Source organism: Mustela putorius, unplaced genomic scaffold, assembly GCF_011764305.1.
Source record: "Mustela putorius furo isolate JIRA1106 unplaced genomic scaffold, ASM1176430v1.1 tig00000585_pilon_pilon_pilon, whole genome shotgun sequence".
NCBI classification, from domain to species: Eukaryota; Metazoa; Chordata; class Mammalia; order Carnivora; family Mustelidae; genus Mustela; species Mustela putorius.
This window is the reverse complement of record NW_025421424.1, coordinates 1,889,385-1,909,604: the sequence shown is the minus strand read 5'-3', so window position 1 is coordinate 1,909,604 and position 20,220 is coordinate 1,889,385. Positions and strand designations below refer to the sequence as shown.

The 20,220-nt window shown below is 47.9% G+C and overlaps 1 protein-coding gene and 1 non-coding gene across 27 annotated transcripts in view; both read left to right on the top strand.

The window, feature by feature from the left end:
* The window catches only part of PDE4DIPP2 (phosphodiesterase 4D interacting protein), a 212,108-nt gene extending 198,600 nt beyond the window's left edge, over positions 1 to 13,508 (top strand). For 9 of the 26 annotated variants that reach the window (XM_013045059.2, XM_045081829.1, XM_004771016.3 and 6 more), the window contains 10 exons: positions 382 to 506; positions 4,048 to 4,272; positions 6,841 to 6,957; positions 7,713 to 7,936; positions 9,081 to 9,224; positions 10,263 to 10,401; positions 10,708 to 10,754; positions 11,017 to 11,043; positions 11,791 to 11,842; positions 12,527 to 13,508. In XM_013045059.2, coding sequence (XP_012900513.1) covers positions 382 to 506; positions 4,048 to 4,272; positions 6,841 to 6,957; positions 7,713 to 7,936; positions 9,081 to 9,224; positions 10,263 to 10,401; positions 10,708 to 10,754; positions 11,017 to 11,043; positions 11,791 to 11,842; positions 12,527 to 12,684 — 1,258 coding nt within the window. In that variant the 3' untranslated portion in view covers positions 12,685 to 13,508. Of the gene's footprint in view, positions 1 to 381; positions 507 to 4,047; positions 4,273 to 5,739; positions 5,859 to 6,840; positions 6,958 to 7,712; positions 7,937 to 9,080; positions 9,225 to 10,262; positions 10,402 to 10,707; positions 10,755 to 11,016; positions 11,044 to 11,781; positions 11,843 to 12,470 lie in introns of those variants that run through there. The other 17 variants (XM_045081839.1, XM_045081831.1, XM_045081835.1 and 14 more) reach the window with 8 other exon arrangements.
* A 4,696-nt stretch (positions 13,509 to 18,204) lies between these two features.
* LOC123392556 lies at positions 18,205 to 18,367 on the top strand. Its single transcript, XR_006607307.1, has one exon. It is a non-coding gene; the product is annotated as a U1 spliceosomal RNA (small nuclear RNA).
* The last annotated feature ends 1,853 nt before the right edge of the window (positions 18,368 to 20,220 follow it).

The window sequence follows — 20,220 nt, the reverse complement described above, 5'->3', positions numbered from 1 at the left end:
TCTCACTGTAACGTAGGAAGCATCCCCACCAGTCATCATGCGCATCCCCGACATAAACCCTATGACTGCCTATCACCAGGAATAGAGCACCATAGGGGCAGGAAGAATACGGAGCTTGTGTGTCTGCTCCCAACTAATGTAGCTAATGGCATGACATCAAGCAAAGTTACTTCCCAACTAATGTAGCTAATGGCATGATATCAAGCAAAGTTACTTCACCTCTCAGAGCCTCTGTTTCCACATCCGTAAAGTGAAAGTAATGGTCTTCACGACCCCTGGGTTGACATCTAGGGCTAAAGCCCCATGATGCGAAGGCTGGCTGACAGCAGGTGGCAGGGGAGCGCCAGGCGCTCAGCGGGCCCTTGCCTCCCCCCTGTGCAGGCTGCAGCACAAGCTCACCCTCCTGCAGCAGCAGTGTGAGGAGAAACAGCAGCTCTTCCAGTCCCTCCAGTCGGAGCTACAGATCTACGAGGCGCTTTATGGCAATTCCAAGAAAGGGCTGAAAGGTATGTGTTCTCCCTCTCCCCTCCCCAGTGAGCTCCCTGCCCTTACTTAGGATTCTGAAGAGGTCCTTACCCTGGGAGTCATAGAGCTCTGGAAAGCTACAGAGTTCTGCCTCGGCCAGGTCTGGGGCTCCCAGTAAGAACAAAGTTGTTCTCTCATGTAAAGCCCAGAGGTTGGTGACATGTGCAAGATCCATCCAAGACATCCTTAAAAGTAGTTAGATAAGAGTCCAACTCTGCCTGCCTAGGTGGCCAGAGAAAAGTTGAGCAAAGTCCAGGTTATATAGGGACTTAAAAAAAAATTCAAAGAACTGTCCTGATGGCACCATCATGTGAGAAGCTCTTGAATATTTTGAGTTATACATATTGCCCCCATGCAGCCAGTATGGCGGGCCCTCTGCTCCTACCCTGACGCGTTCCCCAGGGAGAAAGTTAAAAGATGCACAACATCTACAGAAATACCTCTGTTAGGATCTAAATTCCAAGCCTGGATTTAAATTTTAAACTGTTTTATTGAGGACTTTTTGCCACCTGCTAAAATACTGATCTCATGTTGGAGAATCTTCTTCTATTTCTCCATTGTTGTTCAAATTGGGGAGGGTATTGTGAACATCAAGTTAGTAACTCCAACCAGGCTGGAACAGAGTACTGATGTCAATATGATGAAATTTAGAAAAGATTGGGGCACGTAGGTGTCTCAGGGGGTGAAGCCTCTGCTTTCAGCTCAAGTCATGATGTCAGGGTCCTGGGATCGAGCCCACATCAGGTTCTCTGCTCAGCGGAGAGCCTGCTTCCACCTCTCTCTCTGCCTGCCTCTCTGCCTGCTTGTGATCTCTGTCAAATAAATCAATAAAATCTTTAAAAAAATAAAAGAAATTTAGAAAAGATAAAAAGAAACCCTGAGCTTGATTAAAAATATCAGAGGTACAGGATCAGAAGGTCTGGCTCTCTAGCCATTCATGGACTTGAGAATAGGGAGTTACTTAGAAACCCGCTGGGACAAGGAACTTGTAGGCAAAGGTTGCTACAAAAACCAGTTCAACCTGAGACCACAGTAGGGTGAGAGACCGTATCAGAAATATTGTTAAGATTGTGGGACACCACCTTGTAAAAGGGACTTTGGCAAACCAGGGAGCAAAGTGAAGACAGGAGCCACCATGCTGGGTGACCAGAAATCTTGAACTGTCAGAGAAACAACAATTTTCAGCCTGGACAAGATCACAAGGAGATGAGACCTGGTTTTAAATATTTGAAGAACTATCAGGTGAAAAAGAGCTGTTGTGTTTGGCATCTCTTTAGAGGTCTGAACAAGGGTCATCAAAGAATAAAGGGCTGTAGAATTTGGACTTACATCATTCTTATGCCTTCCTGACCACTAGAGATTTCGAGGGATGGAATTGTTAGTTTGTGAAGGAATAAGTCTCCCATCCAAGCCCCTTTAAATAGAAAGGGATGACTTGTCAAGGATCCCATAGAAACAGCTCTTGCTTTGGATGGGATGTTTAGGCCTTTCAATTCTAATTTTTTTAATGATCTGTTAAAAAATTCCTTAAGCAATACAGAATTTTCAATATTCAGCCAAATTTGAATTTTCATAAAGACTGATTGGATTTCCTAACTTGCTGATGAGAAGGTGAACCAGAACTTGAAGAAGTATCAGGGGCACCGCAGGCTGAGAGACTAGCTCCCGGAACTCCGGGGAGCACCGGGTCCAGCCTTCCCCTTGGAGAGCTTTGTATCAGGGAGTGTGAGAAGTCCGGTCAGTTGAGATGGTTGCTGGTTTATAGAGGAGCTATGAAGTACCATGGAAGTTTACATTCTACAGAGTGGGCCATGGAAAATGAGTAAGTACGTTTTCCCAAACAAAACAGATACTTGATGGGAACAGAACTCTCAGACTAGTGGGACACACGGCAGTCGGGAGACACTCAAATAAGGGAAACCCACTGAATGGGTGTGGTTATGGGGTATTTACATGAGGAGAGTCTGATCTAAGGTGCCGTTGGGAAGATAAAGAGGAATGGATAGAAGACAACATTTTTAGAAAGAAGCAAAACTTTGTGAGGATTTGGATATAGGGAAAGAAAGATAGGAAGGAGCTTCATGGAGCTTTGGGGTTGGTAGATACTAACCATAGACTGCAGGTGCCCCATGAGGACTTCTCAGGGAGAGTTGCCTCCCGCCTTATAAGGAGACCTCCGGCCTCCTTATAAGATGCTCTAGCAGTATTTGGTTACTATGGTGATTATAAAAACATAATGCAAATGAGTAAAAATAGAAAATATGGGATGTTTCCAGAAAATTTCTCATAGTAAACTCTTATCCCTTATAACTTGTGGTAACAGCTTGGAGAAGCCTTTCTCTACGAACTTCTTGGGAACAGTTTTTCATTTGTAAATTTAGTTGGATTTTTTTTTTTTCCTTTCAATTTTGTTTTTATACGACAGAGGAAAAAGAATCCCTTCATCCTGACTACATCCTCTTTCATGCCTTTTTCCCTTCTTATAGTTGTTTTAGGAGTCATTTTAAAGCTCCTATCTCTGAAACCCCATAGATTCTTATCCTTAATTCTATAATCCCATGAGAACCATGAATTCTTGTGGTAGCTCTTTCACATACTCATTTGGTCACAAAACCTGTCTGAAGTGACCAAAGTGGTATCCACAGACTTGACTTAACCCCACTCAGTGGTAATGTTCACCCGGCTCGTCATGGAAATATGAATGTATTTGCCTAAAGGCCTGTGGCCCAGAGGCAACCTGGTATGTGGGCTACATGAGAGATGGCGTACGGATCCTATGGCCTTCCTAAACACCAAAACAAATTCTACTTTTTGAAATCTATTTGGCTTCAAGCTTTCAGATAAGATATGTGGTTTAGTAGAATATTTCTTAGCTGTCTTCATCCCTAGTACAAAGAAACAGACTGTGATAGCAAACAGAGATTTAAAACAAAACAAAACAAAACAAAGCAAAAACGTGGTGAAGTAGACTAGTTCAGTGAGTTGTGACCCCTGGCCTCTAGAGAGACTCCCGTTCCTCCATGCTGCGAAAGGCCTGGTGCCTCCTCTCCTCTCCCTGGTGACCTCCTCCTCCTTTCTGCTGTGACTCCTGAGCACCGAGGCATCAGCTTTCCTCCTCCCAAATCCCCAGGACTTCTCTAGCCCAGTGCTGAACTGCCCTATCTCTGAAGACCCTGCTCTCTGGCCTGTAGGACTAGGGTGACTTGCCTGCTCTCTCCCTCTCTTCTCAATGGGTGGAAGTCAAATAATAATAGGCTTTGACCCCACCTGCTCATGGAAGGCTCTCCAGATGCAGGCGGGTCACATGAGCCTCGAGGCAGTTCCAGTGTGTGGTATCTCGCTCAGTGAGTGGGAGACCCACGCAGCAAAAGGAGGCAGCTCCATCCCAAATGCCTTGCCTCCTGGGGCCCTAAGAGGACAGCAGGGTCCCGAGTAGAAAGGAATGCCTGAGGAGTGTTCTGACAAATGCTTGGAAAAGCTTGGATCTGAGCCACCACACCCCTTCTCTCTCTCTTCTTTCAGCTCCCACCTGGGAAGCCTGTCTCCAGGTCCCTTTGAGCAGTGAGCTGAGCCACCTGGTGGCAGAGATCCGAGCTTTGCGAGGGCAGCTGGAGCAAAGCATCCAGGTGAACAGCTGTCTGAGATTGAGGCTGGAGCAGCAGTTGGATGGCAGGGGGAGCAAAGCCAGCCTCAGCCCCTCCTCCACCCACCAGGAGGACCCTGGAAACAAGCAACCGCTCCTCCAAGGTAGGAAGGGCAGGGGGACCATGCCAGAGGGGCAGTGGCCAGGATGTCTGTGGTGGAAGGGATCTTCCCTCTTCCACACTCCTTAGGGTCCTGGTGAAATCAGAGTTGTTTCAATCTACAACCTTGGGTGAGAGGGTGGGAATGAGGGTACCAGCTGGCTCAGGCCCCAGATTCTGAGTTTGCGGGTACAAGTTGCTTGCCTTGGGCAAGGTGTTTGAAGTCCCCAGGTACTGAAGCCTTACTTTCCTCATCTTCAAGGTGAGGACAATAATCATATGTATCTTATGGACAATCATATGTATCTTATATGGTAATATGGTAATTAAGCCTTAAGTGCAATAATTTATAAGTGCCTGACACGGTATGCATCGCTCAATAGTTAATAGCTTGTGAGTTAATATCTATTCCTTGTACTTGTGGAGTGCTTTAAAATTTACCACGAGTTTTCAAACAATTTTCCAAACTGTTTCATCTGAGGTAAGGGAGGTTTTCCTTTCATATTTCAATGTGGGAAAACTTTGAGATTGAGACATTAACCAGCTAAGACCCAGGATTCGAACTGGATGTTTTTATTTCCAGCTGCTGGCCTTCCTCCTCACCAGCCTCTGTCTCGGTATATCGCTTGCCTTCCAGATTCCCATTCCCTGATTGGAGGGGAGCTCAGCTGAGTGGAAACCATTCCCGTCCCGCAGGCAATGCTGGTTGTGGAAAGCAGGGGGATGATAGCTCCCTTTATTCCCAGTGGCTGTCATCTCCTCCCCACCCCTCCCCTCCGCGTCTGCCCTTCCAGATACTGCCTTGCCTGCTCTCTCCCTCTCTTCTCAATGTCCTTCATCCAGCCCCCTTCGCCTAGCTTCAGTCTGAATGTTAGTACTGTTGCCCTCCATCTTGACACACTCATTTCAACTTATTCTTTTCTTTTTTTAATTAGCCATCTTCTCTCACCCCCAGGACCCTATTTTCAATTTTATTTCAGTAGGAGCCATTTCTTCTCAAGATTCTCTAAAGATGAGCTTTCAGACACGTTCCTGCCTGCTCTTCCTGGGGCATGTTAATCCTTAGCTTTTCCCCCTGGTCCTGCTAGACTTTCACCAATTAGGCACTGACCTCACTTGTCAAATGAAGGTGACACTTCCAAGATCCTGTGTTGTGGCCATTAGATGAGAAAGTGTCACGTGAACTGTGTCCCATAGTAACTGCTCAGCCATAAATAGGTGAATGCCTGGCTCCCCCTGGGGAGCCGTGATGGTTGTAGTGTTCAGTTATAACTCCCCACTCTGCCCTCCTGGCCCAGCTTTCCTCCGTCACTGTGTCCCCATGACCCCAGCCAGGGCTCAGCCCCAGTGACTCCGACACTGTGCCCTCTCCTTACCCACCACAGTGGCCTGAGCTGGAGATCTGGTTCTAGGCCACCTCCTGAGCAGGATTTCTTGCCTTCTCTGATATTTTCCAATTCTTTCACTGTAGGATTGCTGCCTGGTTTCCAAGAGGATGTCTCTAACCTGCTGTGCCTTCTGTCTCTACCCTTCTCATCTGGCTACATTTTTCCCATCACTAACTCATCAGAATGATGATTGGGGGCGCTTGCGTGGCTCAGTGGGTTAAAGCCTCTGCCTTTGGTTCAGGTCATGAACCCAGGGTCCTGGGATGGAGACCCGCATCGGGCTCTCTGCTCAGCAGGGAGCCTGCTTCCTCCTCTCTCTCTCTGTCTGCCTCTCTGTCTGCTTGAGATCTCTGTCTGTCAAATAAATAAATAAATAAATCTTTAAAAAAAAAAAAAAGGGGAATGCTAGTTTAATTGCCCACAAGTCCATTCATACTTTGATTCCGTATTTTTGACACATATACTACACATATTGATGTGGAAATATTGGAGTTCAGAGCTCAAGAAAGAATTCTTGAGACATTTTCAGTGCAAAAAGGTGTTCTTATGATAGCACGGGGACAGGACCAGTGGGCAGAAAGAGCGGCACTGGGGCTGTGAGGAGCCATAGATTATATAGTTTGGAATTGGGAGAGCTACGGGCAAAGGGAAGTTTCCAAAAGGACTTTAATATGCTAAAGAAGACTCATGAGATCCTGGAGACCTGGCTTTTGTCAAGCTAAGACTGTTTTTCCCTCTAGTAGGTCATTAAGTTTAAGACAGTTGGGGTTCCTATAATGTCTTATTCTGCCTGCCTCAAATGTGTATCAGTGGACTGCAGGTTATAAGGAAATTTAACTTTATGTACATTTCCTTTTGCCTTTGTTCTCTGCATCATAGGTTTAGTTACAAGGCAGTGTACTAAAAATTGCACACATAATTATATTCAAAACGCAGGCTAGAAAAATGCTCCTAATAATCTTTCAAACCAGAAGTCGCTTCTCATGGAGCTCGCTTCCATTAAAGGGACATGTTCTTGTTCCAAACTAAGGGATTTGTTTGCTGTTGCTTACCGTCACAGTTGGGGTGTAATGAGGACCAACCACGCTGCCTTAGGTCTCTGCTGGTGACAACTAGGCTGTGCTTGGGTTTGGTTAGTGGTGATTCCAGGGTTGCGGAAAATTTTTATTGTCTTTACATCCTAGACTCCAATGCTTCCCCTCCAGTCCGAGATGTTGGCATGAATTCTCCAGTGCTCACATTCCCTAGCCTTTCTGCTGCTGCTCCTGGCTCAGAGACCACCATTTTCAAGAGGACAAATGGTAAATATGGCAACGGAAGGATTCAGGGATTGATGATGGAGAATTCCCAGTACACGTAGCCTGTGGTTACTAATGGGCACATTACCTGAATGTAGAGATTTTTCTCCTCGGGTCCCAAAGTCTTTAGCCCTACTCATTGCACCTTCTGTGGCTACCTTTTTTTTTGCCATTATTCTTCCTCCTGTGGTTTTCCTATTGCTCTGTTGTGCTTCACTGCACGGTGATCTCTCCATCCTTGAAAGTGCTCTCTGTGTCCGGCTTAATTTGTCTCTGTCTTCTTTTTATAAATGGGTTTATTTTTTATTTATTTTATTTTATTATTTTATTTTTCAGTGTTCCAAGATTCATTGTTTATGCACCACACCCAATGCTCCATGCAATATTTGCTCTCCTTAATACTCACCGCCAGGCTTTCCCAAACCCCCACCCCCCTCCTTTCCAGAACCCTTAGTTTGTCTGTCTTCTTAACTGGAAATTTAAAATTTTTCATTAAAATAATATTTGTCCTGGATATTTCATTTGTCAGTAAGGATAAAATTTTTCCTCCTGGCAATTTGATCATTATGAGATGATGTAGGAAAGATCATAAAAACATAGAACCCAGAAATCTATGGACTTCACACCTTGCTGTACTTTTCCCAGAGTGCCTTTCCTATTCCTGGCCTCTTTACTCCTTGATGTCTATTTTAGAATGAAGTGGACTGAGGATATGCTCATCACTGTGGATTCTATGTTGTTCTGGTCTTGTTTTTCAGAGCTGGATTTGGATGCTTCTCCAGTGACGAAGAATCCCAAGCTGGAGGGCGAAGCTACTGATGGCTCCTTTGCCAATAAACATGGCCGCCATGTCATTGGCCACATTGATGACTACAGTGCCCTAAGACAGCAGATAGAGGAGGGAAAACTGCTGGTCAAAAAGATAGCAGATCTTGTGAGATCAGCCCACACCTTCCCTGGCCTTGAAACTCAGGGCACAGAGGTAATCACACTGTAGGTCTTAAGTGTTCCTTTTCCTTGTGTACTTTTTCCTTCTGATCTTAGCTCCTTCTCCCACTGCATATCTCCCATAGCTGAGCCTACATCTTCTGCTTACACCCAGCTGGGCCTTTCTTCTCCATCTCCTGTTTTCACTCTACACTCTGCCCTAACATTTTTTTTCTCAGAAACACAGAAGAGGCAGAAGAGAATTGTCATCCTCATCTGTAGGGGATTTGCTGAGTACTGGCTTATGTGTCGTGCTCTACTGAGCACCCTTTCCTCGCTTATTATCTGGTCCATGGCCTTGTACATGGTCATCCATCGGCAGAGTAAAATCACTTAATCAGGCGGCTGGAAATTCAGGATTTGCATCCGCATGGGCCACATGCTGTGGAAGGGGCGAAGCCTGGCAGCCATGGGATTTCTCTGGGCAGACTGAGCAGGGCAGGGAAGCAGGCAGCGCACCTTCTCAGAGCGTTTCCATATTCAGAGACCAGGTGCCAGCTGCAGTGCTGTTTGAGGCACTGGAGGTGCATGGATGTGCAGGGACAGCCCTGTCTGCAAGAGCCTCCACCCCAGAGAGAAGGCCACATATCCAAGTAAATAAGGACAACAGGGGGTCTGGGCTCCGTGTCAGAAGCCATGCTCTGAGTTGGGAGGGTGCAAACACAGAAGGGGTCCTTGGTCCAGGCAAGGAAAGTCACAGGGTCCTAGAGGAACCACTGGCGAGATACACGGCTTCTCTGGCTGGTGGAGGATAGCATCCCAGGTGAAGGGAATGGCATCACAGTCCTTGGAGCTACAAATGGTTCAGCCCAGTTGAAGCAGAAGGTATGATTTAGAGATACGCATGGGGGTGCCCAAGCAAAAATCAGGGGCATTAGACCCGAGAGCACAGAGCAGGACTAGCAGCTTACAGAGAGTATGAGAGAAGTCAGAATCTAGTGATTCTTACAAGTTGGGGGTCACTGCTGAAATGGAGATCCAGGGCTTCCAGGTTTAAAAATGGTTTCACACGTTCAAGCAGGCCCATGCTTGTGCCTCATTCTTGAGGGAAACCCGAGCCCTGTGCTGAGGGAGCCGGAGCAGGGGGAAGGGAATGATCTCTCAGTCTGGTGCCCAGGGCAATCTCTACTTTCTCCCAGGTGCCGGGCAGCAAAGGCATCCATGAACTTGGGAGCAGTGCCCAGGCCCTGCAGCACACCCTGGACGAGTCGGCCTCCCTCCTCACCATGTTCTGGCGAGCGGCCCTGCCCAGCTCTCCCAGCCCTGTCCTGTCTGACAGCACAGTGAGTGGCAGCCTCCTTCATCGCTTCTGCCCCAAATGCCATTCTGCCTCCTCAGTTCCCAAGTCCTAAACGTCAGGGGCTGGACAGTTGAGATGAGACAGGGGGGCCTTAGGGGAGCGTCCCCGGGGGAAGACCTGTCATCCATGGTGGCGGCTGGCAGGGCAGGTCCTACGACATCCCTTCTCCTCCCACCGTGTTTGGGTTCTTTCCCTTTCTGAACTTAGCTGAGCCAAAAAACGTAGGGACCTGTGAAAATGTCGACATCTCCTTTCCCCACGTCATCCCCACAGAATGTCACCATGAGATGAACAGCTTCCTGGAGCCACCCACTGCATCCCACACACGGCTTTCCTCCACCTCTCTGGGCCAGGCCTGGAAGAGTCAGCCGCCCCACCACCAGGTGCTCTCAGATATGAGGCCTGAACTCTGGTCAGGGGGAGTGTGGACAGCAATTTTTCTCCGTCTCCCCCTACCACCCCCATCTAGGAGCCTGAGGGCAGATTAAAGCACTAACACCTTATGGGCCCCAACTATGCTGGTTCTGAGGCAGAAGGTGTTCTGCCATCTTGAAGTTGTTCCAAAGATTTACAGAATTGCACACTGTCTCCCTAGGCAAAACACGCCCAGCTAGCAAGTCTTATCTGTGAGGCCCGGTACTAGAACCAATGTCAGCACTGAATGTGTGCTCTTGGACTCATCGAGCCCAATGAGCCCATTGGACTTTCTGAGCACTGAATGTGTGGTCAGGACTCACCGCTGGGAGTCGTGGCACTGACTGGGGTTCAAGGCCTCTACAGCCACAGGAGTGGAGGCCTGTGTTCATGTGCATGGGGGCTCCCAGGGTCTCAGTGTGCTGACCTAACTCCCTTAGTCTAAGTTGGCCTCAGCTGGAGCCTTCTAGTGTCTCTCCTGGAGGGACTCCAGTCCAGAAATCATTGATAGGATTATAGAATCCTGCTTTTGATTGTCAAGAGCCACAAAGCGTCTGGTCCTTGAGGCCTTCTGACCTGTGACAGAGAGTCTGTTTCTCTTCCCCAGGGACAGTCCCTGCAAAGGGAACTTCTGGAACTGAGAACCAGACTGTCCAAACAGGAGAGTGTCCTTCAGAGCACAGCGGAGCGTCTGAAGACCGCCAACCAGCAGAAGGAGAGCATGGAGCAGTTCATCTTCAATCAGTGTGGGTGCCCCTGAGCCAGGGGATGAGAGAGGAAAGTAGGGGTGGGAGGACTTCCAGGCTCCCCCCTTGTGCTGCCGATGGACCAGGACCAGACAGACGGGGTGGGGTGGGGAGGAGGGCTGCAGACCAGTGTGTGATGTCCCCAAACCTCCTGTGCCATGAGTAATTGGGGATGCGGAGGGAGGGGTGCATGGGGGCAGCAGGAGACCCTGATCTGAGCTGCCAGAAAAAGACCCTTTGGTACATACTAGGCAAGTATGGCCCCAGATGGTCACTTCTACCTATTGGGCTGTTTTGTTGTTTTAGTGACCAGGACACATGATGTTTTGAAGAAGGCAAGGACTAATTTGGAGGTAAGGACACCACTGCACCTGCCAGAGCCACAGAACACAGCCCAAATCCATCCCCACCTGTCTCCAGAGTCTGCAGATGATCCCCGACCCACTCTGACCTTTCAGGAGATTTTAGTCCATTCCTAGGACTCACGTCCTCACTAAATGTCCTTCTAGCTTCGCTCCCCATCACCTCTCCCACCCCAGTCCCTTCCCTGCCATCTCATCTCCCGGTGACATCGTGACCCTCTTCTCTCCTCACCGCACTTCTTCCCTCCTCTAGGCCAAGTCAGGAGTCCAAGGAAAGCAAGTGAGTTGATTCCCAAGACCAGAGGACATGGGGAGTATGCCTCTGAATTAGCTTCTAGGAAAGGGGCTCTGGGGCCAGCTCTAGTGTTTCCTGTAGCCCTTTTCACTTCATGAGAAAATAAACCAGAGATGTCATCAAATCGGTTGATTCTGTTGCACACTCTATTGGCAGAGAATAGCCATTCAATCTTGGTCTTTCTTTTTCCAAAGGAAACCAACCATTGGGTCTTCTTGACCTAAAAGAGAATTTGTAATAAATAAAAATGAAACTTGAAGGGAAACATTTTATGTATATGGCAGGTATTCTGTACATTTACTTAAAATACTAATCCGATCCCTAGCAAGTAAGCTGAAGTGTACCAAATGGCTTGTAAATCAGAAACTAAACCCTAGGGGAACCAGGTGGCTCAGTCAGTTGAGCATCTGACTTGATGTTGGCTCACGTCTTGATCTCAGGGTTGAGGCTTCATGCCCTGTGTTGGGCTCCACGCTAGCCAAGGAGATTCCTTAAAAAAGAATAGGGAAAGAAACTAAACCCTTCGTTGGACATTAAATTTCTTCCATAAGCAATTGGACCTTTTCCTAGGAATGTTCCTTATGTAGCCTAAGAGAATATTGATCCCATGGTGTGAAAATGGGTCAGGCCATGACTTTGCCCTCCCCCCAACCTTTTTTTTTTGTTTGTTTGTTTTTCTAATTCCCTTTTTTTTCTTCTCTGATGATTCCTTTCTTTCCTGAGCCTCTTTAGAAGAACACATACAAGATGACCTCTGTAAAGCCTTATTCCTGTCCCAGCAAAGGTAACCCAATGGCCCCACACACCCACTGGCTTCCCCATCTTTGGAAGTTTCCTCTGCACTTTCCAGAGACCAATGGAAAGGCTTGAGGCCTGCGTTCCAATCCCAGGCTTGTCACTAGCTGGCCCTGTGGCCTTGGCCCATCCATCTGTAAGAGGTGGCACTAGGGGCTGTTGGAGCTCCCTGCTGACGGGGCCCCTCCCTCTCCTCATTAAGTACATGGGACATGAACTGAGCAGGGGACTTCCCTGCATTACATCCTCTCCTTCCTACAACAGGCTGTTTCTTCATGGGCATGTTTCATACTAAGTGCTTCGGTTCCTGGGAAGTCACAGAAGCCATTGTTTTGCTCCAAGTGAACTAGGGAGTGGACTGGCCCATGAAGATCTGAGCACCTCATGTGCAGTGGCTCTGAGCAGGGCTGTCACCCACCCAAGGTGGTGGGGAAGCCCCCCTCTCACCTGGTGGCATGAGGGGCTCCACAGTTCCACACCCCCTCCCCTGGGCTCATCCTTTTGACAGGCTCTCACTGAGCTCCTGGCTCAGCCCCTACCCAGTGCTCACTGCAGGTCAGGGAGCCACCAGCAGAACCTGATACTAGGTTCTCACCTTGTTGTATTTCTGTCTCCAGGTGAAGTCCCTAAGGGTGCTGCCGTGCACCCCAGTCTTGTGACCCTTGCCTTCCAGGAGCCACGGAAGAAAAGGAGCCATCAGAGGTCCTTCAAACAGCAGGAAGCCTGGGCCTGTCCCCCTTTGGTGCAGATCCCAATCTGCTGAGGAGACCTGGAGCCCAGTCCTCCACACCTGCCAGAGGGTCCCATCCTCTTCCCAGTGGAGGAGGATGAAGGGCAGACAGCCTCTCCTGTGGCTGAGGAACACCACCCGCCAGGGGCTGCTCATCCCAGCACTGGTCTGTAGAGGAGCTCCTGACACTGCTTCTGCGCACCTCACTGGCCTGGAAACTGGCCACAGCCAGTCCTCGCTCCAACGCCTACCCTCAGACAGTCAGCTCAGGGGACATAGCACCCTGCTTCCTACAGATGGGACCCCTGATCCCCACATAAGAGCTCCTCAGCCCGTTCCAAAGCCCACAAGTGACAGCAGTGCCCTGAGGGCCAGTGGGGCGCAGCCAGTACAAGTTCCAGATCCACGCTTCCCTGGGCCTGGCTTAGCCCAGCCGCCGTTCAGCTGGGCGTCTGTCTACACCGAGACTCCTGAGTGCTTCGAATGCTCCTGGTGAAAGCGGTGGCTTCCCACGTGCCATCTCCTGCTTAGCCTAGCACCTCCCAGTTCCCTTCTTTTATGATCTCCAAAGTGTGGCCACCTCACTCTGAATACGCCGTTCCCTTTCATCACCCTAACTCCTCTCTGGGGAACTCAGGCTCAGGGCCAGCCCAAGCCCATTGAAAGTCCTATAAGACAAACCAGTGATCATTTTTAAGAGGCACCTGAGAAGCACCAGTTGTGGGAAAGCCTAGTCTGTGTCCTGACAGTGCTTTAGAAGGCATGTATGTGTGTATAAATGTACGATAGATATTTATATATGTTGCTATAGTAATTTGTCGAGGGCAACATAACTGGCGGACAGGGTCTGTTAGAGGAAATGAAACAGTCCTTTTGGCGGCTATGAAAGTAAAACGTGTACAAAGAAATAAAAGGTTTTTCCTCACCTGCTCTGTTTCTGATTTCGGCACCAGTCTCTAGGCTGAGCGTGTAAGAGTAGGAAAGACACACTGTCCCTAAGAAGGTCATAGACTACTGTTGAAGTCTAAGTTTAAAAGGAGTTTTGCCTTCTCTGTCATTTTGTAAGAATTCCCAATTTAAAAATATTAGAGAGTGGTTCTTGGGTTTGGAAAGTCTTAGAATCAGCAGTGGAGATCACAGGAGCCACTTCCTGGGCTCCAATCCTAAGTATTTCATTGATGTGTGGCCCCAGAATCTGCATTTCTTACACAAATATCCCCAGGTGATTCTTTTTTTTTTTTTTTTTTCCCTTTTGGATTTCAGAATTGTGTGTGTGTGTGTGTGTGTGTGTGTGTGTGTGTGTTTAGCTTTCTTTAAAAAAAAAAATTCTTTTCAGTGTTCCAAATTCATTGTTTATGCACCATACCCAGTGCTCCATGCAATGCGCGCCCTCCATAATACCCACCACCAGGCTAACCCAGCCTCCCACCCCCTCCCCTCCAAAACCCTCAGATTGTTTCTCAGAGTCCACAGTCTCTCATGGTTCATCTGCCCCTCCAATTTCCCCCAACTCCCATCTCCTCTCCAGCTCCCCATGCTCTCCATGGTATTCCTTATGCTCCACAAATAAGTGAAACCATATGATAATTGACTCTGCTTGACTTATTCCACTCAGCATAATTTCCTCTAGTCCTGTCCCAAGTCATCCTTCCTGATGGAGGCATAATACTCCATAGAGTATATGGACCACATCTTCCTTATCCATTCGTCTGTTGAAGGGCATCTTGGTTCTTTCCACTTTGGCGACTGGCCATTGCTGCTATGAACATTGGGGTACAGATGGCCCTTCTTTTCACTACACCTGTATCTTACCCCAGGTGATTCTGATGCAGACCTCAGTTTAAAACTGTTGTTCTCCAACATTGACCCAAAAGTATAGAGTTGTTTCACTTCGATTGATAACCTTTAACTGAAAAGTGTATAAGTCCTTCCATAAATGTTGGCACAGAGATCTGCAAATATTCCTTGGGAAGAGTCGTTAGTTATGTTCTTTTGCTTTCCAAGAATTACTATAAAGCTATCACTCCACAATTATTTCCTAGAGAGTCATAAGCACGGACAACAACAAACAAAACCCTCAAATAGTATCTCACAACCATCACCATCACAGCCACCAGTAACAAAAAGACCCCAAAAAAGACTCTCACCTGAGGTAGAGATGCCCCCTATTTTTATAGTCAATGGAGTGACTCCACATCTGCTCTCACAGTCTGTTATTCAAGTATTTCCACGAAGGCCTTTGGCTGTCAATACAGAGGAACTCACTGGCCCAATCGGCTGAATGGATGAAAGTCCGTAAGCTATTAAGGCAAAGAAACCAAGCATGAGACCATGTTGCCCTGTGCTTATTCCAGCATCCCAGCGATTCCTCCTCCAACCCTGTGCCGTCAAGGCTGCTGCACTCTGATGGGATAGTCAGTAATCAGTGAAGAACTCAGACACTGCTTCTACAAAATTCATTTTAAGTACATAACATTTAGGAAAGCAACAGAGTATGATGTCGTATTAACCTCACACCGCTCAGGATTCAGTCACAGATCAGTTGCTTTTCACCCTTTGTGAAAGGCTGAAAAGTAGCTTTGTGCCTTAAGAGAACTCGTTGCAACAAAGATGTACCTTTGATGGGTATATTGTCCAATATTCACCTCTTTGTAAGTTATGTCCTAACCCTCCCTGTGAGAGTAACAGAGCCCACTCTTGAAATATCTTTCTGTGTGGCCTCCAGTGGCTTCCACTTGGCATAATTCCCATAAGAACCTGGCTGAGCCCATGCAGGGAACGGACTGTGAATCCCACAGAAAAGAATGGAAAGAAAACAGGTGGCAGGTGATGAGGAGAGCAAAGGCCAGTGAAATGTGAATAAAAGTAAATTTCCTTACCGTCTCTTATAACACCTAAAAATCCCTTTGGAAAGTCTTTATCTCCACCCTCCAACCCCAATGTACAGTATATGGTAAATCACTCCTCACAATCCCAGGCCACCTCTTCCTGTCCAGGGGTCCTGTCCCTGAACTTTAATAAAAACACCTTTTTTGCCCTGAAGACGCCTCAAGAATTCTTTCTTGACCATTTGCTCCTGGCCCACATCACATCAGCAGGTACTTAAAAGTGAGACATAAACCTGAATAAAACTAGCTCTTGACCTGTGGACCTAAGACAGAGAACCTACAGAGTTTGTACAGAATTTATCGCATTCCCCAGAACTCATTACCACTGAGGTGAATGAGCTAGATGCTTCTTACTGTGTTACCAAGTCACCGTAAACAGAACGCATTACAAGAACACACATCTATATATTTTTTTTAACCTTACAGTTCTGAGGGTGCAGAGTCCCAACAAGGATCTCACTGGACAAAGATCGAGATGTCCACTGGGTACCTTCCCTTCTGGAGGCTCTAGGAGAGGGTGGAAATGAGTCAAGGGAAACCGCACATAAATGCAGTCCTGAGGTTTTAGCAAAAGAGCTCCTCTGCCCTCCTTACCTCCTAGGGCACTGCAGCCCCAGGGGAGGTGCTGATCTGACCTTACAGGGACTTGACATTGCACAGGCATAGGCCTCTACTAACCTGGCCAGAGGAAGAAATGCTAGCTTTTCCTCCCAGGGAGACAGCAGTGCTCTTCCAACTCACACTTCACCCCGATGGACTTTCAGAACAATCTTCCTAACTGACCCCTTTCCTCCAAAGAAAAGAGTGTCCCTCCCCTTTGTTCTCTGGACTAGCCTATGGATTTGCCAACGCTGCTTTATCCCAGATCGCCTTCCCCTTTTATTCCTGACAAATCCCATTTTTGCTGGTAAAATATCTGGAAGTTTCTATTTTTTTAGGTGTGTCTCTTTGCCTGTTCCAGCTTTTAGAGGCCCCTCCTCCATGCTCAGCCCCAGCCCCAGCAGGCAGAGTCCTCCTCACACAGCATCCGTCTGACCTCTTTCTCTGCCTCTTCCAGTTTTAAGACCCCCTGGTCTTTCCAGAGGTTGCCTGGGGAATCCAGGATCATCTCCCCATCTCAGGGTCCTTAACATAAGCACCTCGGCAGGGTCCCTTTTGCTGCTGATGGAACGTGCACAGGTTCCTGGTGATGGGTTTTCGGAATACAGGTGAGGTTTGGCGGAGTGAGGTTGGGAGCCAACGATGAAGCAAGAATCCTTGCAACGTCTCTGGTGCAAAATGTTGATTTTACTAAAGCATGGGGACAGGACCCTTGGGCAGAAAGAGCTGCTGCCCTGGGGTTGGGAGCCAAGGCTCATTATATACTTTGGCATTAGGGGTTGGGAGAAAGGGAGGTTTTCAAAAGAATATGCTAAAGAGGACCTTCAAGATCCTGGAGGCCTTTGCCAATGTCAAGTTAAGGTTGTTTTTCCCTATAGTTCAGCATTACCAAGAACACAGCTGGCAGCTTCCTGGAACTGTCCCAGAGATCTCACCCAGGAGTGGGAGGTCAGGGTTTCAGGGAGTCAGCCTGTGCTCTGTCCTTTAGCTAGCCTTCTGCTTCCTCCTCACTGGCATTACCATGGGCACCTCCTAGGGACGGGGCATTATTCTGCCTCCCACCACACTACGAACTAGGTGACAACTAAAGTTGGACACCCTCCACCCCCCAATCTTTTCGAATTTCAACAATCTCATAAAAGAAAAGCACTCCCTCAAGGCGCAATCTAGACAAAGGCAAATCAGGACCCTCAGACACTCCATCCAGGGCCATACAATTGCCCAAGTACTGGTCTCTTGGGAGTATTTGTTTTGCTTTGTTTCCCAGACCTGGCATTCCCCCCCCCCCACTTGGATGCAGAAATCTCATCCAAGGGGAAGAGCACCATGGTGGAGGGAGGGAAGGTGGTGGCAGAGGTGGCACCCCGCTAACCCCCTGCTGTGAACTCTGAGCCCTGTCTAAGGGAGCGGAAGGGATGGTTTCCTTTGGCCCCGTCCTCAACAGTGGGATCCTTGGTCGTTCTCTCCAGGACAGCCTCGAGGGAACTCTGCGTCATTGCCCTAGGAGCTGGCCTGGTAAATAAGCTGTCCCCCGCGGTGTTCTCAGGGCCTGGGATGTTGCCAGCAGCTGTCAGCCAGAGGGCCAGCCCAGAGGTTGCTGACTTTTGGTTCCCTGCTCCATCCCCCAGGGTGTCCAGACCTGGGGGGATGCGTGGGGGACTGGCTAGGAGGCTGAGTTCCACAGGTGTAGCCAATCTCCTTAAAGCAGATTTTAAGGAGAGGGAGAGAGGGAGAGACAGAGAGGAGAGAGGGAGAGATGGATCTGCGCTTCTCTGTCTGCTGGAAAGTCCTCCCTCGTGTTCCTCTCAGGCTGGGGCAGCCTTCCCTGTGCTGAGTGCTCTGTGTGCCTGTCTGTGTGCGATGGCAGGGAGACCCCCTGACGTCATGGATGGGGTGTGTCTGCTGTAAATCAGTTATCATTAGGCCTAGGTTCTGGGCCAGAGAATTCCTGGGGCAGAGGATGAAGCAGTGCTATGGCTTCCATTGTATTAGGAAGACTTCTGTGGAGGGTGAAGATGCTTGGAGCAGGAATGGCTGCTGAGGGTTTGGGGGTGTTGGTTGGCAAGTGAGCATGTGTGCAGGGTGGACGGCGGGTGAGGCTAGTGTGGGGCGGAGGCGGAGGCAGAGAGGGTCATACTTACCCGGCAGGGGAGACACCATGATCAAGCAGGTCATTTTCCCAGGATGAGGCTTGTCCATTGCACTACGGACATGTGACCCCTGTGATTTCCCCAAATGTGGGAAACTCGACTCCATAATTTATGGTAGTGGGGGACTGCGTTCGCGCTTTCCCCAGGTAATAGGTGTTCAATAACAGAATGCTCTGATTTTTAAGTTTCTCTTACAGCTTTATCTTTTAAGAGAACATTTGCTGGTGTTGCTGTTTTAGCGGTACCACTTACTCAGTGAATGCGCGATTTATCACCCACTTAACTGCATTGCTGGTTGATGGTCTTTCTCACTGGAGACACGCGGGAGTCCTCTATGCACAGTTTTCAGGAAAAGATTGGGCCTCTTGTCTTTTTCCCGTGTAAAAGCCTCTGTTCGGAATCTACATTGACGCTTTCCAACTTTGATTTTTACTGGGGCCGGCACACCAGTAGGGACCCGCAGGAAGTGGCTTATTCTTCTGGACCATTTAATAAATCATTAAGGATATGCCAGAAATGTTTCCAAGTAATTTAAATGCATCACTAAACAAAGCTTAATATTACAGAAAACAAAAAATATGCAGCAACCAACATGATAGCATTCACATTGTGTGGCATCCTATCTGACAGTTTGAGGTCTGCAGACAAGCAGGGGAAATGAGTCCTCATGAGGAGACGGGTCACTTATCTGAAAATGACCCAGAGCTGACACCAAGGTGAGAATCACCAGAGGACAAGAAAGCGTTTGTTATAACTGCATCCCATCAGTTCAAAATACTCAGCAGATACATGGAAAATGTAAAACAAAACAAAACAAAACAAACCCCCAATCTCAGTTTAAGAGATGAAAACCACAGTGTTTGGGGTGCCTGGGTGGCTCAGTGGGTTAAAGCCTCTGCCTTCGGCTCAGGTGAGGATCCCAGTGTCCAGCATCCTGGGATCGAGCCTGGCATCGGGCTCTCTGCTGAGCAGAGAGCTTTCTCCCCCTGCCTCTCTTCCTACTTGTGATTTCTGTCTGTCAAATAAATAAATAAAATATTAAAAAAGAAAGAAAGAAAGAAAGAAAAAAAGAAAGAAAGAAAGAAACCACAATGTCTGAGAGGAAATGTATTGCAAAGTGCTATAGGGAAGGCAGAAGAAAAAAGTTTGATAGGAATCCCACGGAATCTGCGGATCATGGTGTTGCCTTCTTAGCCACATGGTGTTGCCTTCTCAGCCACTTCAGTCCTTCCAATCGGTGAACACGGGATGTCTTTCCACTTGTTTAGGTTTTCTTTAATCTCACGCAGCAATGTTTTGTAGTTTTCAGTGTACAGGTTTTGTGCCTCCTTGAGTCAATTATTCCTAGATACTATTCTGGTGGGTGCTGTTATAAATGGAATTGTTTTCTTAATTTCCTTTTCCGATTGTTCACTGCCAGGGTTTAGAAACACTTGATTTTGTCCATCTTATATCCTGCAACTGGGCCGATTTAAGTTATAGACTCTAGTAGGTGGGGTGTTTGTGGGTGTACTTAGTGTAACAGCCTTACAGATAACAAAAACAGTTGACTAACACATATTTTTTTTTTAAGATTTTTATTTATTTATTTGACAGACAGAGACCACAAGCAGGCAGAGAGGCTGGCAGAGAGGGAAGCAGGCTCCCCGCAGAGCAGAGAGCCCGACGCGGGGCTCGATCCCAGGACCTGAGATCATGACCCGAGCCGAAGGCAGCGGCTTAACCCACTGAGCCACCCAGGCGCCCCGACTAACACATATTTAATGTTGTTTGTATTACATACCTTATTCTTTCAATTCAGTGAGTTAGTGTAAAGAAAATGTCATTGAGAAAATCACGAGGAAGAGAAAATACGTTGACAGTACCATACTATATTTGTAAGAAAAGAAATCACCCCTTAAGTGGACCTACATTGTTCAGTACAATTCAAACCCGTGTTGTTCCCCAGTCAACTGTAGTTTTATTGCTTCTTTTTCAAATGTTTCCCCTCACCTTCAGG